At 35.0% G+C, this 18,559-nt stretch overlaps 1 protein-coding gene across 1 annotated transcript in view; it reads right to left on the bottom strand.

Annotated features, from left to right (window-relative positions):
- CFAP54 (cilia and flagella associated protein 54) overlaps positions 1 to 18,559 on the bottom strand; it is a 144,703-nt gene that overhangs the window by 11,986 nt on the left and 114,158 nt on the right. Inside the window, exons 52-63 of the mRNA XM_026066074.1 lie at positions 18,194 to 18,288; positions 16,238 to 16,407; positions 14,858 to 14,960; positions 13,163 to 13,301; positions 12,059 to 12,216; positions 11,676 to 11,861; positions 10,780 to 10,906; positions 8,652 to 8,807; positions 7,900 to 8,008; positions 5,113 to 5,218; positions 4,241 to 4,333; positions 3,561 to 3,702 (exon numbers count right to left, since the gene is read on the bottom strand). Coding sequence (XP_025921859.1) covers positions 3,561 to 3,702; positions 4,241 to 4,333; positions 5,113 to 5,218; positions 7,900 to 8,008; positions 8,652 to 8,807; positions 10,780 to 10,906; positions 11,676 to 11,861; positions 12,059 to 12,216; positions 13,163 to 13,301; positions 14,858 to 14,960; positions 16,238 to 16,407; positions 18,194 to 18,288 — 1,584 coding nt within the window. The remainder of the gene's footprint in view (positions 1 to 3,560; positions 3,703 to 4,240; positions 4,334 to 5,112; positions 5,219 to 7,899; positions 8,009 to 8,651; positions 8,808 to 10,779; positions 10,907 to 11,675; positions 11,862 to 12,058; positions 12,217 to 13,162; positions 13,302 to 14,857; positions 14,961 to 16,237; positions 16,408 to 18,193; positions 18,289 to 18,559) is intronic.

The following is an 18,559-nucleotide window of genomic DNA, read 5'->3' as shown; positions in this document are numbered from 1 at the left end:
AGGTTCCTATATAGCCACACCCTACTTTTCACCAGCAAGAAAGTAAAGGGAAAAGACTATATATAAAGGAAAAGACAGAAGGAGATATTCTCCCTCTGAAAAAGACCTGTTGCAAATAATACCTCCTATGCTCCCCTTGGCATCATGCAACTCTTTGCTTTGGACTCAGCCTACAAGAGATGAACTAATTCCACGTTTAGGGCCATAGGATCTCCTGGTTTATTTGACATGCAATACAGCAACTTATTAAAAAGCTAAACATCCATATAATGCTCAAAATTATTTTAGAATGTTGATACTATCTAAACCACAAATTATACCAGAAAAAGTAAAAAGAACATAAAGAAAGATGCAACCTAAGGACATATAATGGCAGTTGAGCATATTTGATAATGTCATAAAGCACTATTTCAACCATTCAAAACTCAATTAGGCTTCACATTACTGTATCCAATTTTTATGAAATGGTTCAAAACTTAGTTTATTAACCACATTCACTAATAATATCATGGCTGTTATTTATTTATTGCATGTAAAACAGAACAGAAATCTCTGAAAATCTTTTTAATAGCGTTAGGTAGAATTTCTACATGAACAATATCCAAACACTCAAAAACATGGAGTAGAAATTCCAACTCAAATCAAATGCCATTTTATTAATCCTCACTACCAATGCTTTTTGATACTGGAGAAAAATAGGAGCAATAATTAAAAGCATTACGTTAAGTGTGGCACGGGTATAAGAAAATGTAAATCCCATTATGTCATCGTACAGCCCTTCCTCAATGATATATTTTTGCTGTTGCCTTCTGAGGCTCCATCCTGGAATTGATGGGTCACTGGCAAAGTTTTGGATATTTGGAATCCCCTGAGGAAAATGGGTTTCTTGGGGACAATCATCTATCTGTTTCATCATGTTCTGCCTTTAATCTCATTAGAAATAGGACTCTAAATCTTGATTAGTTCTATTTAAAAATATTTTTAATTTTTTTAAATTAAAATAAACCATTTAACATAAATTGAGTTCTCTATCTGGTCTTTGTTATCTAACACTCACTTTGAATCAGATTAATAGTCTTCTCAAATCCACAGCACAATGTTATCTCACTCCTCTCTTTTAGTGAATTCATTAAAGGCCAAATTAATTATACTATCTATGGGTTTCTGTGCTTCCCTGTACAACTGGACCCTGATTCTGCAAGTGATCTTCAGACAGAAACCTAAACAAAAATCTGTGAAAGTTCTGCCAGAATAATGCTTGCAAAGACCAGATCCCTCATTCCCTGTTTCAATCCTGAACACTCAAGATGAGGAACATGATGTTTTAGCTTTTTTTTGTTTTTTAAAACAAACTCAGTAGAAATCAATTGACTGTGAAATTTAGCAGGCAGCATTCTCATTCAACAAGGAAAAAATCAAAAGGATCAGTCAGAGGGCATGAGGGGGAAGAATTTCTGCTACCGAAGTCAAGACAAAAAAGGTCTTGTAAGGGCTCAGGAAAGCTCACCACTGTGAAACTAAGGATCCAAGCACAGATGACACCTCCCAATCAACTCAGAAGGAATAGGTTACATTACACTTGCAACAACAAGCAAGCTAGAGCAGTGAGTATGTATTTAGTAGTTAGCGAATAGGACTTAGGAATCCTTGCAGGTAGTATTTTAGCAATATACTAAACCATTCCTGAATTTAAATATAAAACCATGATTTCTATACATTGTTCCATAGCACATATCTATTAAGTGGAAAAATTATTGGGAGTCATTAGTCATAGTTACAAAAGCTGAACATCTCAATTACATTGACCTGAACTCAGAAGAGTCAGGTACTGTGAAATGTTTATTGTTAGCTTGATCCAGTCCCTTTTAAATATTAAGCACAGTATGAATGAAACGTGCTCTTGACTATAGACTAAAAAAGTCTTTTTGAGGTGCTACGTGAAAGTTGTACTTATTCCAAAAAAAGAAGATATAAAACAGTACAATTACCACTATATCACTAATTAATTCACTAAAACTTCCACTGTCTTAATATATTCCTTTCTTAAAAGTCTACACAATTCCTCTGGTCTGTGCTCACTCCAAATTGAACAAACACATCATATTACAGTAATTCTTAATAGTAAACTTATAGAAAATAATTATGCATGCTTCTATAAAATATATTATTCCTGATATTTCATTGTCAATTGTGAAAAGAGAATTTACTTAAAATGGCCACATTGCTTAGACATGAAACTTAAACGATGTCTTTCAGTAATGGCTTTACACAAAATATTTAGCATGCTGTTCTGATCATTTCCATTTCAATTCACCTTTATCTGTTTTGGCCTACTATTGCTGTTTTATATTTTCTATTCTTCTTTGTACTGCATAACAGAACTATCAGGAGAAACACCTGCAGCATTTACTAAAAGAAAAAAATGAACTGTAATTATGAGCAAACGGAGCTGGTACAAAGACAATCAGACTGATGGAAGGTCTTAGCATACAACACTTGTTTTCATAAGCCACTCAAAACACGTATGTTTAAACACTGTGCAGGAAGCAGACATTGCCCCACTTTGCCAGCCACTATCCGACAGAGCAATTCAATATTTGTCAGTCACTTGGGATAACCGAAATTAAGCCACTGAACCAAAATTTTATCACTAAATTAGTGTTTCCTGCTTTAAAAATAAACATAGATATTCTGCCTTAGTGTTTACACAACATCTGGAAAATATTATCCTCCAGTTCTTAATTTCACTGAAATTATTTTTCATCAAAAACTTCCATTTCATCAACTCCATTAGCTGTAAAATAAATGCAGAAGTTGGAAATAAACTAGGCAAAGGAAAGTTCTACCAAAAAGACAGTGGAAGTATCTCTAAATGATAATATATTGGACTGGAAAAACAGTAAGAAATATTTATCATACTGACTCTGATTTTAGAATATAGGTTTAGAATTTAGATAGAATATAGATTTAGAATTTAGATAATTATGCGGGTGCGATTTGTTTGGTGGGGGGGGACGGGGAGAGGGAATACATAAGCTATTCAACACCAACGTTTCGTTGCAAAATCAAAGGGAAAATTGAAAATCTCCAAGGAAAAACTAACATAACTAGGGAAAAATTCTGTTCTAAAACAGTGTTTGGGAAAAAAAAAAAAAAAGCAGTGGAGACTGATCAGAACACCAAGAGCTATTCGGCAAGTCTAGGGAGAGCCATGCCAAAGGTTCAGCTGTTTTTAGGAAGACAGCAGTTTGTCCATTGTTTCCATCTCTCTCACTTTCTCTCTCTCTCTCATTCTGAACCCCAGCATGCAAGTGATGCAATTTTCCTTAACCCATTAACCACACGCACAGGCTGATATTTAAAGACCCATTAGGCACATTGCATAACCTGCTCATGCTTTGTACAGCTATGCAAAACAAGAGGATTTTGCTTTTACTTTCCATATTTGACAAAGTTTTTCATAAATGAAAGTTAGATATTAAACGTATTACTAGGTTACCATGGCATATGTAGTTTATTACTTATTTCATGTTCTAATATTACTAGATAGAAAGGAATACCAGATAAGAAATCTCTGTATGAAGCAAGAAGATCCATGGAAGCAAATTCAGGGATTTTCTGTTGCACTGTATCCCTCACACTGTGTTCTTTAACGCTCTTTCTTCCAATTAATAGCTGAGAAGCAAGCACAGCTTCACTGACCTAAAAATAATATTTGTTTTATTCAGGACTAGTTCACTGCAACATTTATACAGTTTTTAAAATCTGGTACTAGCAAGCTAACAATGAAAAATTAATTGCTCAACATACTACATTTTAAAATACGGAAGAAAGGAAAATATTCCATTTCTCTCTCACAGATGGTACATATCACACTTAAATAAATCATTACTGCTGACAACTTAATTACTACACAAGTGATTTCAAATCAGATATCCCCACCTGGATGCTACTGATGTCTACCCACGTGCCAAATACGTACGCACACATATCAGGCAGTGTGCTGGTATATTTGCATTGAATCAAAGTAGAAGCAGACAGAGTCAGATCTGTCCAAGAGAGATTAAATGCACTACTCAGACAATGTCCATTTTAACATCTTCAAATGAGACCCGTGGCAGAAATGCCAGGGAACCTTAGCTCTTGTCTTTCTTGTATTGTGATGCCTTGATTGCTTGTGCAAGCTGCATGAAATAACATCAAAGCCAAAAAAATCATCTCTTCAAAATATTGCACCAACCTGTGTGGCTGCTCTTACTGCAATCCAGGCCTGTGCTTTGTAGCCTTCTGGTATCAGTGCTTTCTCAGGAGAAAAGAGTTCTTCAGAAGATGTCTAAAATTTTACACCAGTTGATAATTAGTATCATAAACGTATTATGGTAAAATATATTTTGATGATAGTACAAAGTCCTCAGAATTGCAGAATTATTGTTTTAGTTACAATAAAAGGTGTAAAAATCAGCACCAATTTTGTAAATCCATGGATTAATTGCTAAAATTAAAAATAAAAAAAAACTCAGAGCATACTAATTGGCGGCTACTTTAGAATTTTCTTAGAGCTGCTCATACTACCCCTATCACCGTAAGCAGTTTTTTGACTAACTTTCCATTTTCTGGAATCTTAACTACCTCTTTTTCTCTTATGTTACACATTATGTTCAGAATCTAATGCTTGTAGCCACCTTAAAGTGGTTATAGCCCTTTATATTTTTCATGGTGTCACTCATGTTAATATTGAAAATTTGAAATCTGGTAAAGCATAAATATTACTATTTAAAACTAGGTTAAAATGTTATATTTTCTTTGCAATGTGCAAATTAGCACATGATCAGGAAGGAAAACACTCTGTTAATGTTCTGGCTTTTTCCTGTTTTATATAGAAAAATATTTTAAATGTTATTGTAGATATCGTTCAAAGCAATAAACATGCGAAATCACATCAAACAAGATAAAATTCTACTGCTGTACTACATGATCTCTTTGTGTGATTTTTCTAGTAGGACTTTCATTACCAGTATGATTTATAAGTCACAGTAAGGTATAGCATGGCAAGGTGCACAGTATTCTAACAGGAATATGAAGAGGCCACTACCCAAAAGATACAAAACATACCCTTGATTTGGAAGGCACCACCTCATCTGTCTGTGACAAATCCTCTTTATTTTTGGCAAAATGCAAACATAATAGTGCTATTTCAAGGTACGATCTTCTTATTAACCTGCAAGAAACAGCACGCAGATAGTAAATCTTGCTATCAGAGTAAGCATTACGATGATATAGTCTGACTCCTGTATAAGACTAGCCAAACAGCCTCACCAAATAAATCATTCATCCAGCCCACGTCATCTACTTAAACTGTATCATCTTTCAGAAAGCCATGTGATCCTGTTTTTAAGTCTTAGTGAGTCTAAAACATCCTTATGGCATGCTTAACAACACAATGATTTAAGATTATGCCAAATATAATTTGCATTATGTGCAGCAAATATTCAGTAAACAAATGGCAAACATTCAGTAAACAAATTGTAGTTTTGCCAAGTGAAGCGATCTTTCTGTACAGAATCTCTATGGGTTCCTCTGCCTTTTTTTATGTTAAAGCATATATCCATTGTCAGCTTTCCTGAAACAAAGATGGTTGAATCTGGACACAGGTCTTCAATTAAACCATGATAAAGTTCTTCTCTCTTCCAAGAATCAGCAAAAATACACCAGGTTACCAAAACAGTCTTTCATTTCCTCATTGGGCTCAGCTGAGGAACTCATGAACACAACTACTTTCTCAGCTTGGAGTTCTGCACCAGAAACTCTACATCGTCAGATGGACTGTCCTCATCAATTCCTGTTCTGCTCCTATGCTTCCTTCTCCTTTGGGTCATTTGTACCAGCAGTCTTATAAACCAGGCCAAAATCTGTGTATCTGAAGAACTTCTCCAACGTTCCTGTTCTCTGCAGGTTTCTTACAGTCTTTTCATCCAGCTTCTTCCTGGCTCTGTAGACTTCTCCAGTTCTCTCATAGGAAGTGGCTATCCTGGTCTTAGCAACAAATCTTGTTCATGCAGTCATTCTTCTGGATGGAGTCATATAGTGCAGAGTTGCTGCTCAGATGGTGCAATAAATTGCAGCTTAGCTATGATTTGTGTGGAGCAAAATACTAGAATCAAAGAATGCAGTACAGTTCAGAAGAAGGCAAGCTAAATAGCAAGATCACGAGTTCTACACTTAGCTGGCCACATTTTAGTTAACTTCCTAGTCTTGCTAACAAAAATGGATGTCAGACATCAAGAAACAACTATAATTAAGAAAAACCCATAGATATCTGAGAGCTCGTACAAAGGTGATCTGGAAATTCAGCCCTGGCCTCTAAAAGAAAAAGCCAAGGTACATCAATGTTGCTGTACAGTCTTTTAGAAAGACTGTAGCAAATTAAATCAAGAGGGTAGCAAATAAACTTGGAAAACATCACCACAGTGCAGTTCTATACTATCCATCATCTTGACCACTTGTAGAGGTTTATGACTCTGCTACTGCTTCTGTGTTCAGAGTTCTAGTTCTTTAACTAAAGTAACAGAATACCCAAACTATCAAGGCAAATTGCTGCCTTTACACTGTCTGTAACCAGACAAGGCACATTCTTCTCATTGAGACTGGTCAAGAAACTAAAAAAAAACCTGTGACTGTTCACTTCACTGGGGAGGAGCTCAGGCTTTGGGCCTAACAGACAGCTCCTGCTAAGGCCTGATGTATGCTGGAAGCAGCGCCATTAGGTTAAAGCAAGAGCAACACATACGACAGATATTCAAGGACAAAAAAGACTGAGGCCTGCTGTCCTTGCAGTTTTATAAGTAACTGCTTGTTAACACCTGATAAGACCGAAACTGTTTGGAATTAAGTAAATCCCACTAACTGAAACGACCAATAGGGATGGTACAGACCAACCTTCCAAGCTGGAAGGTACAAATATGTCATGTCACCCAAACAGCAGCTGAAGTAGATCCACCAGCAGCTGGCCTGCTGAGCTCTTGTGCTTCCCAGTGCAATTCATGGGGTGCCCACATCATGGTGGAGGAGGAGGGATGAGCATTCTCATCATTGGTTAGGAAACTATTTTGCTCATATATGCACGATATTAACAAATTATCAAGTTAACGAATCAGTGAAGTAGTGAATTAAGTAACTAGAGAATTAACAATTTAGGCTAGTCTACAGAGAAGGGATTAACTCTTTGTTTGCTTGTTTACTTGTTTGTTTGGGTTTTTTTACTTAGTGAGCTTGTAAAAATAAAGTTTGTTTCACACAGTATGCTGTCCTGTAAATTTGAGAGATCACAACGAACCCTGACAAAAAAACTAAGGTCCAATGTCCAGTGTATCAGAATTGATTGACAGAATTTATTGGCTTGTTTGGTTCAGCTCTTTAGGCCCCTCCTGTGCTGAGAAGTAATGCCACAGTCACTGTCCTGACATCTGTTACAAAGACATTTCCTGTGCTCCTTCTGCCTCTGTTCTTCTGCCTGTTTCTGTCTGCTAACCTTTTCAGCCTGGATTTCTATTATCTGGAAGGCCACAGCTTGTCTTCTAAAATATGACTGAAAACTCAGTTTAATTAATTGATCTGTTCCTGATGTTGACAGAGAGGGTACAAGTTTGAAAATAAAACTGAAAGTTGTAACTTTGTCTATTCAAAAATATATTTAAATGTAAAAAATATATTTAAATCTTTTCAACATTTATTTTACAGAAGAGAGTATGCAGTAGTTCTTCTATACTGTTATAGAAGAAAAATCTCCCAAACCATAGAAGATGCTTCATAACAGAAGTCTCACATCAAATCTCAGAGAAAAAGTCAAAAAAATATTTTCATGTGTGATGAAAAATGTTAAGTTATATGACAGTTTCTTACTCAAAGTTTTGATCATGTTGCTGGCTCACTTTTATAGCTTCCAAGAGGTTCTCAACAGCTAGACATGACTTGTTATTACCTGCTTCAGTTATCTGGCACTCCACCTTACCTAAGAAAGAAATATAGAAAGCAGATTTACAAGATTTCTTTTTTCTGGAAGACCCAAGCCTGTTTTTTCCCCAGGAAAGTTGAACTACATATTGCATTATCTGTTCTTTTGTTGATAAGCACAGTTTTTTTCAGTTTGTTTTAAATGTAACGCACAACATTTGTATAACAAGTTATTTCATACAGCAGCTAAAACAATCAAAATTTCAAATCATGATGACTCCTAATACCACTAAAATCCAAATACAAGCAAACACTGCAATTCATTAGCTCTCAAATCATTTAGAAATACTTTATGTGTTTCTCATCTTCTTTAGTTCATATTGATGCAAAGAAGCTAATTAGCTTCCTACAGTGTCCTAAACTTCCTTGGATATATCCTTTGATCTCTCATAACATAGAGCTGGGAGAAGTTCTACTGTAGTTTTGAAATAATTTTTTGCATAATGTACCATGATCTATACATACATAGTATGTATATACTGGCATATATAAATACAGAAGAGAGATCAGCAGTTAGACAGGATGGGAAATATCCAATTTTCTTCTATTTTTACAGTAAAATATCTCTATTTTAAGATAGACCACAGGCATAAGACTGTCTTTAAAAGGCAATCATAATGTGCGAACAGGATTTTATTTACCTATCTGAAAAAGAAGTTCAGCTTCCATATCCAATTTTTTTGTTGCAGATGCCCTGCAAAGCTCCAATGCTGATTCTAAATGTTTGAGAGCAGGTAGCCATTGCAGTGGATCTTCTCTTTCAGATGTACAAGCTATTTTTTCAGCTAATGTGCATCCTAAAAAAAAAAAAAAAGTTCTTAGTGAATCATTTAATAGAAAACCAAGTTATGCAAAAAGAAATGAGTTCCTTACAACAAATGTTGTTACATATTTGCTGTTACAATCCAATTCTCAAACATCTAACTGATTAATGGATACAGATATGGAACTATAAAGCAGTTTCACTAATGTATGTATGATGTCAATGCGGCTTACCTAAGCCATCCTAACATAGGTTACACGACACAAACCAAACCTTTCACAAACCACCTGGAAGGATTGACAGTGAGCCAGTCACAGCTTTACTTGACCTGGCAGTTATATGCAAAACATGAACCTCCTCTGAGCATTTTCCAAATTCCAAAATTCCTTTTGTACTAACCATGTCTAAAGGCTTTGTTGATGAATCCCATAGCTTTCAGACTGTACTCTGCAATATTCATCAATTCTTATAGGATCTTCCTAAATATGTGGATTCAGCAGTAGGAACTGACCAAACAAGGACATCACTGTGGGTGATTCTGTACATGCCTACACTGATCAGCAGTAAAGCACAATAGGAGGGGATCTCTAGAGCAGAATAGCTGGTGCTGACGACCTGACAGCCACACTACATGCATTTCAGAGCATTTACTTGGGACTAGCTCTAGTCTAGTCCTAAGGACTAAACACACAGTAATGGCTGGGGTGCATTTGGTGTGCTCCTGGAGCACACCTTCCACAAAAGGAATCTCACATGCTCTGAGGCTGCTCCACAATGTGAACCAAAGTGCAGTGAGTGGAGATGATCAGGAGATTTGCTTCGAAAAGACACTCCTGATCTGAACCAAAATGCTAGCATTGTCTCACAACAGAGTATGAGATAGAAATGATTTTGATGGTTCACTCTACTTTAAAACTGAATATTCATTTTTATTTAAAATATTTGTATAGTCATCTTTGCAGATACAGCTGAAGAAAAGATTTAAACAAAATAAACTAGGACTACTGGCATTACATCATTAGCAACACAGTACATGATTGTGTTGAAACAATACAGTGGGTTCAGATTAACAAATTGTCTCCAATGTTTCATACAGGCAGCTAAAGCAAGCTGCATTTTCTCCCTTACCTTCAGGGGAAAAAGGAGCACTAGCTTATAGCCTTAACACCATTCCTAACCAAACACATCATTCTACCTTATCTCACTCTAAACCATATAGCGATATTTTAGTCTATTATAACTAACTCAAACATACCCCAAAATAAGTTTAGCAGAAGGGATATGGAGACAACTTTAATATTTTATTTTAATATTAACTATGTCAGTCCTTGACCTTCAAAATTAGATTTTTGTTTTAACAGAACTACAATGATCCAACAATTTTGATATATTTTTTTAAATCTCAGACCAATCTTAATGATTGTCTTCTGCTACTGTCCAGCATATATCCAAGTTTACATATAAAGAAAAGTCATACATTGTTAATTACATTGGATAGATGTTATTTAAAGGGTAACAACAGTAAGAGTCACTATTATTTCGTTGGGAAAGGATTATTAGAGAATTATCACTATCACCTCATATGCTTTGATATCATTATTTAGTTCCCATTATAACTGTTCCTAAAGAGATGGAACATACACAGGAAGTTTTCACAGAATAAATGCTTTATTAGCAATTGGAAAAGTACTGTTAACGTTCACTCGCAAAAAACTGAAGTACATATTAGTTTCACCAAGCTATAACATTTATATATAAACAAAGTCATGTTTTAAACCTTTGTTGATTATAATTGCTGTAAGAATTGTACCTTGCTTATACAGATAAACATTAAATGGAGCCAAATAGGCATCTACTGGTGGCTTTAAAAATATTTTTTTTGTATAATGAAAACAATTGGTTTACTACAACATTTGCTTCTGACACATCAATTTATCTGCTGATACACAAAATATAAATGAAAATGAAGGAAAAATGAAAATAATAGCATACTGCATTTTTCTTACCGATTCTCATTTTGACTTGGGCTAGCAAATTGATATGTGGCAGGTAGATATTTTTTGGAGGTAGGACTGGACAAGTAAGGGTAATGTCTTCTATCTGCTGTTCAATTGGTTCTCCATACAGAAAAATCTATGAAAAAAGTATGTGTTGTAAAATTAAATTATATAAAGCAAATTAAATAGCATTTTGAAAAGGTAAGTTAGACACGTACAAAATCCTGGTATTCTACTGTGTCTCCTCAAAATGCACTGGCAAAGAGCCTGATACTCCTGAACTCCTTCACTTCAGTTGGTGATTGTCCACTTTGCAGAGGAGGAAAGTTCTTTGAGTTTGGTACCAAATGAACAAGAAACAACTTCAGTGAACTCTTGATCAGATTTATTAGCATTAGGCCTTGACTTCTAAAAGCAAACTCCCTCAAATCGGGCAGCCATTAAGAATAGAATTCCTGAGTAACCCCATCACTAGAAAGAAATTGTCACTTCTAAAAAGAAATCTGACATCCAACAAAGGCCAGAAAAGAGAAAAAAATTACATTGCAAGTGTGGACCAATCAGACTTTTCACTCATGGAAATAAGGGGGCAATGGGCAAGCTGCAATGGGGGCATGCTGCAAGCTGTCAGTCTTTTGAAGGTTAGCAAGTTTCACAAGCGGAAGGCCAAAAGTCTGAAGTTATTTATATAATTCTTCATCATTTGGGGGAATGAATATTCCAATAGATTAAACTACTGTATTAGGAAATATGAGAAAAGAATCTGGCTGAAGCTTTTCTTTAGAAACTGTATCAAAAAAGGGCAGAGATTGCAGAAGAGCATATCTATTTTTGAACCACAATGTAAGTAAATAGTATGTTACTATATAGTAGTCCTCTTACAGATTTCACCAACAAATACTCACTGCTTTAACAGTAAGTTCATGTGCCAAAATTAGTAAGTTTAATGGTTCCACTGTGGAAGAGTGATGTTCTGTGTCCTCTTCTGTTTGCTGCACTAATATGTCTGCCAGCAGAAGCATACTTTTCACAAGGGTCAAAGAAGCTGGAGGGGAAATGAATGTCTCCTCTTGGAGTAAACTGATGATATTCTGTTTGAACATAGATAACACAAACCGAAGTAGTTACTGCTTTTGCTGTCTCTTTATAAGGACAAATCACACAAAGTGAAAACAATTTACTTTAGGGGCAACATTTCAAGCTTATTTAATACTGGCATCAGCTGTTCTTACTCTACACAGAGATGTAAGAAACAAAAGCAAAAACAGTTCCTCTGTTGTGTTCAAACCTGCAGAAGTTGTTTAATTCCTGCCACAGGATGTCTTTCTTGCAGGTCAAGAATAGCAGCTTGCACCATCATATCAGCCTGAGTCTCAATATCACCAAAGGTTTCTGCCTCTAGTATTACTTCTCTTATCAGAGTTCTGTGTTCCACCATACCATTTTCTAAAAGCAGGAAGTATATGAACAGTGAAAATACAATAGAAATAATTTTACAGTATCTTCTTCTTCCATTTTTAAAAAGTCACTTCCATTCAAAAAATATTACTGAAAATCAGACATTATAGATTCCACTTTTACTGTTACATTGCATCACATTTGCTCTCAAAACAAAGAAAAAGATGTGTTTTTAAACTGTTAATACTGTAAATTCATCCAGATGTGTCCTTTATGTGCAAGCCATCAGCACAAGTAATTAGAATTTTGCAAATCAGATGTCTTCCTCATCCATACCTCTACATATTCAAACATCTGATTTTAGTTATCACTCCAAATAGTAACCGCCTTCACAGGAACTGTTCAGGAGAAATTAAGACCAAAGTTTGGCTACAGACCTATACTTTAGAATTTTGATACTTGAGTCAGCTTCAGAGTTTATATTAAGTTTATAGGACTAAGGAAAGAAAAATATTTTTATTTGTAATCAAACTGCAGTAAATATATTCTGTAGTATCTCACTTAAATTCTTAGAAGTAAAAGAATCTGGAACACAATGTTTTCATTTATAGGAGATATAAAAGGTGAAAAAAGTATCTAAGGTTTTAAAAAATAGAATAAGTAGCAGCAATTAGCTTTTTTAAAAGAAGCAAACCTATTTAGCTTAAATATACTAGAACATTTGAAACTTTTTGTTGCACAAGTGATTTATCAAAAGGTAATAATCATTAAATGAACATTAGCATAATGTTTTCTGTTTATATGCTATGGGGAGAGATTATACTCAGAAAAACATTTTCCTTGCTGCCTTGGATGAATTACATGCAAATAATTGCTCAGTGATAATAAATCCCAGGAATTAATGTTAATATTTTTATTTGTGAATAAAAATTGAGTTTGAATAGGCTCACTTGTCTATTATACTCTAAAAGTCTAAAACAAAAAACAGTAATACCTTCCATATCACCAACACCATGTATGTGTGTTACTAGTGCAGACACTAACATCGTACGACACCTTAGCCACAGATGTATGTTCATATGATCTTGGGCTATTGCACTGTGAGGCAGTCGAACATCTTCAGTGCAAGAATCCTAATAATTTCCAAAAGCAAGAGAAGTGTTACGGTCTGAGTCAACTACTGCAAACAAGGCTTCGCTTAATTCAGTACAGTTATCAGTCTCCCATAAGTCAAAATAACACAAATAAATATATTACAAATAATAATATAATTATAAGCAAAAGTCTACTTGAAGGTTAGATGCATTATTTTTGAATAACAGGTGTTCATTTATTATTTAAATTAAAATCTACAGAAAATTTGTAACGTAACAAATTAAATTAAACCAGCTTTTATGGGAGAGTCCATAAATATATCCACATAGTATATGTATCAGTGAAAAGCACAGGATTAATTGAAGCACCACATGATGAACAGCTCATGGAGAATATTTCTAGCAGTCTGGACTTAGGAAATCCTGTGAGTAACTGCTTCTTAAGATTAAACTCATTAGAGAGAAGTTTTCCTTTATTCCTCTCAAACAGGAGCATCACACAGAACCCGGAGGCACAGAATGGGCTATTTTGGTAGTAGAGCAGTGAAATAGCAAGTTCCAGCACCTCACTAGACATCAGAACCAAAAATGAATGTGACGTAGCACTGGACCTGATCGGGAGAGCTCTCAGCGCAGCTCCCTGTGCCACCTTCACATATGATAAACTGTCTTTCTGTTACTAACACTCTGCAGTCCACATGCTAAAGGTTTGTGCCAGCACGCAATAAAACCACGCTGCACAACCTGTGTTTTACTTGTACAAAAGATCATCGCAAATGACTTGCATGGATACATCCAAGAAAAAAATTAGCTGTAACTCAGACCCTGGCTGCAGGGCAGGCCAAAGGAAGCGTTAGGTCCTAGGCTCTGTGAGACCAAGTGCAGAAGGACAGAAGACCCTGCTATGCAACACAGACACAGAATGACTACACTGCCATAAGAAAAAACAGTCTCAGGTCGTATATGTTATAAAATCTGGCCTCACCACAAGTTGCTCTGTCCATATGAGTGAGTTTGACTTACTGTGCACCTGACAGTGAGTGAATGTGTGGGGCATGAGGAATAGGTTTTGTACATTGGCTTTCCAAAGCGTGTGTCATTGTGCCTATGTGTTAATACAACAGAATTCAGCCAAAATCTTGCTAAATTAGGATCGCAGCAATGATATGAACTGGTCTGTCTGGCTGTTCGAAAGAGGATACTCTGAAGTTGGTCTTCATTTAAAAAAAACTAAAATACCATAAGTGCAGGATACAAAGTGTTCACTTGATAGCTTTGCTTTTCCCTTCTCTGTTTTTTTTTGTAAGAGTTTAGAAACAAAGGAAAATTTTCAATGCTAGCATTTAAAAGTATCCAAAACAAAACTGCGCATCTCAACTGACATACAAATTAAAATGGTGGTCACGGAGCCATATTAAATATACTACAGGCAAGCTGGTAACTGAAGTGTACCAGATACCATTGTGTCCCCAGATTAATGGCAACCATGTAATATGGATGACTGCTATGTTCTAACATTCTGAAAATCACTCAACACTTAATGCAAGACTTCATATACTAAAAAAAAAAAATTTTTTAAGTATACCTACACATACCAAATACCCCCTTCCTTTTTTTTTTTCTTGAAAATGTGTCGCTTGCATCCTAAAAATGTCTGCATCTTGGAGAAGTCGAATTGCAGAGAAAGCCAAAGCAACACTGTGATATAGAACAATATTATTAAAAAACACAAAGTATATTTGTCATTTTATGTTTTCATCGTAACAGATCCTTCACTTCTGACTACAAGTTGGAAATGTGTATCAGCAGTTATCCATTAGTTTTTGCTTCACTGGAACAAAAAGAAACAGCACATAGAGCATATTCTGAATTTGTAGGCATTGCAGTACGAAAGTGAGAACACAGCAGCAAGAGACAAGGTCTTGCCAATAACAGACATCATAACCTGATAATAATGCATAAGCTGGGACACAGTGTCTTCAGCTGGGAGTGATCTAAACAGAACTCCACTCTCAATTTCAGAGACATGTCTTCCTTTGGGATGGATTCTTACAAATTAGAAGATGCAAAAATACTAAAAAGGACAATACACAGTGGGAGAGTTCTGTACCTCATCCAAAACCAGAAAAGTAAGAAAACACCCTCCCCCCTTAAAGCCTTTCCAGGTTATATTTTAAGCCTTTTGTTAAACCCCTATGACCTACTCTCACAGGATCTTAGTAAGCACCAGCATCCCAAAATCGAGCTAAGTGTCATCCTTATATAACCTCTTCAGTAAGCAATCACATGATATTGTTCCTCCAAAGGAACTCAGGACCTCCGAAAATCTCAGAATTTGGAAATGAGAATTCAGAGGATATATCTGGCAGATCATATGAATACAATAGTATACCACACCCTATCATTAACAATCTTATAAAATTTATTCTAATATATTAGAGCTCTATCAATGCTTTTAAAAAATTATAAAATATAATATTAACATTTTAATCTCACAGCAATGAGTATATCAAGAGGAAATATTCCTTCAGGACAGTAACACAGGGCATTTTAGAACAAAGTAGAATTCAGTAATTCAGGGATAACAAGATCAGTGCTCTCTGCTGTACACTTTAAAATTATAACAAAAGCATGACCAAACACATCCAGACTTTTACTTTAATAAAACAGTAAACCTTGCTGTTTTTTCTTTGATTTCATGTAAGACAGCATCATAAAAGCACCTCACAGAAAAATCATAGGTCAGTAACTAATGATTTTTTAAAAAGTAAACTAAAGCAGTAATAGAAAAGAAATCCCTATATAACTCACATTCCTGGACACATTTGTGCATTTATTAAGGTTGGTTGCTAAGATTTAAAATATTTATGTAACTTTGTGTCTACAAAGGATTCAAAGAAAAGATTTCTGGATATGGTTTTTTATCTTCCATATTCCAAGCTGCACAATGTACAGTTGCTCACAATATTATTTACCTGAAAGCTGCTCGATGCCTTTGCTGAGAAATAGCTGCAAGTTGAAGCTTGGCCTCAATAACAGCCTCTAACTCTTCAGCAGAACACCAGGAGATCTTCCCATTGTATTTGTCCTGTATGTTCTGCACAAGACACTGAAGATTTTCTTCAGCTTCTGTCAGTAAAATCCCCTACAGAAGAATATAGCATCATATGATTTCAAGAAATAATGCAAGAAAAGGAAAATTTCTTAAAAGGTATTCTAGTCTGTTATGCCCTACACCACCACGTCTTGAAATAAATCAGCTTGAATACAATATGCCTTTTCTATAAGTAGTGGTGGGGGGGAAGGGTAATTTTGATTTTTGCAGGTTTATAAATTCAACATGTTGAAACTAGCAACATCTTTACTGTGCCTTTACTATTCTAATTTATGCTTAACTACATTATACATTGAAAAAGAGTATTTTATGCCTTAGCAACATTACTCAAATTTTCATTCCCATCTTTCTTATAGCTATACTTGATAACTTTATACTTTTTATTATACTTAGTGATTTGAATAATAAAATATTAAAATACAATACTAAAAATGTTGCAAGAAGTGTTATATTCTTTTCTAACTATATTTTGACAGAATCCTTGAGTTTAAAGTGTATCCATGTTCAGCTGCTCATCCCAAGTTCAACCATAATTTACAGTCTCTCTGACAAACAAAGCTGCAAGAATCTGAGAAAGCCAAAACCAAATCCAAAAGAAAGTTCATTTTAAATAAAAGCTCAATCATGGAACTTTCAGCAGAATTTAAAAAGAATTCAAAGGTTTGTATCATCCAATCTCTTTTTTGGCCAGTTTCCCCAATGAATTCAGAGCTCTACTTAAAAGAACAGAATGGTAAAGAAAAATCAGAAGGGTTAGAAATATATTATCCTTCTTAAGAAGAGCCCCATTCAAACTAGTTTAACATTTCTATTTTAGCTATTTTCACGATGTTATTTTCAAGTTATTTTCAAGCTATACCAGAACTTTCTAGTCTGTGGGATATAGCAATTGCCATATAAATTCATTCCCCATTTCTCCAGATGTATTTTGTACATTACTCTATCTGTAACAATGGCCAGAACTAGATATTTCCAAAGTGGAAACCCTCAAGAAAGAAGAATATGCCCTCAATTTTTAGCTTGTCCTGATGTGAAACGGTCAAGCAGGAAGTTTAAATTTTAAGAAAAACTTTAAGAAACCAAACAAGCTAATAAGCTGTGGTATGCTTTTTTCCAAAGAAAAATGTCAAAAAGAAGAGGATGAAAAATTTGAAAGAATGGTCCAACTAACACATATAATGGAATTTTTTTCCTCACTTATTACTCTTTTCTTTATCTTTTCCACTAAGTTGGCTGCATTCAAGTAGGTGGCATTTACTGTAAAAGCATGTCAGGGTTCAGTACTTTTCTGTGAAAATGTTAACAATATCTCTTTTACTTAACCATAACCCTGATACTGCAATTTTTTTCAAGATGTAGAACAAACTAATTGAATGATTTGTTCATAAAACATTTTGGATATGGTACAGAATTCATTTCTACTTAATTGTAGAGCATACTGCCCTATCAAAGAGTCTCTGAATTGTTTTACCAGGGCCATCTCTGAAGGCAGATGATTTTATTCTTCAAAACTCATTCGGTCTTTACCCTTGTTGCTGAAACAGTCATACTGACATCTGTTTGTGACAACATGTCACAGGGACATTTATATAGCATAAACTAGACTGTAACCACTAGAAGTATTTGAAAAAATGCACTGAACCACCAAGACTTCATCTATGGCTAGTAAGATTAGAATCAGATTAGAAACAGAATTTTCTAGTCCCTTTATTCATGCCATCCTCCCACCATAATTTCTATTACATTGAGAACATTTGCCATGTTTTCAGAAGAGTCAACACTTTCTTAAACCCCTTCTCCTAAACAACAAGATTACCTTCAGCATGGCCATGTTTAATTCAGCTTTACAGTCAACTAGCTGCAGCATTGTGCCTCTTGGTTCCCGTTTTCTTGAATTCATGTTAGCATTGACTGTCAAATACATTTCAAGTGAAATTTCAGATAACAGAAGCAGAACCAAAATATTTTCAGTAATTTGAAGAACGCACATCTTTTTCCTCTCTTTATCTTTGGGACTCTCAATACTAAAATAAGTAAGCAAGTACAGAAGGCAGCTCCAATTTGAGATATTAGCAAAAAAAATTGGAAAAATCTTAATGCTTATTTTTTCAATAATGACTGATTTTTTCAGCAACATTTAATATGAATATTGCTTAAAGTATGACAAGTTAGTGCATATACA

Source organism: Apteryx rowi, unplaced genomic scaffold, assembly GCF_003343035.1.
Source record: "Apteryx rowi isolate R43461 unplaced genomic scaffold, aptRow1 scaffold_237, whole genome shotgun sequence".
Lineage (NCBI taxonomy): Eukaryota > Metazoa > Chordata > Aves > Apterygiformes > Apterygidae > Apteryx > Apteryx rowi.
This window is presented reverse-complemented; position numbering and strand designations above follow the sequence as displayed.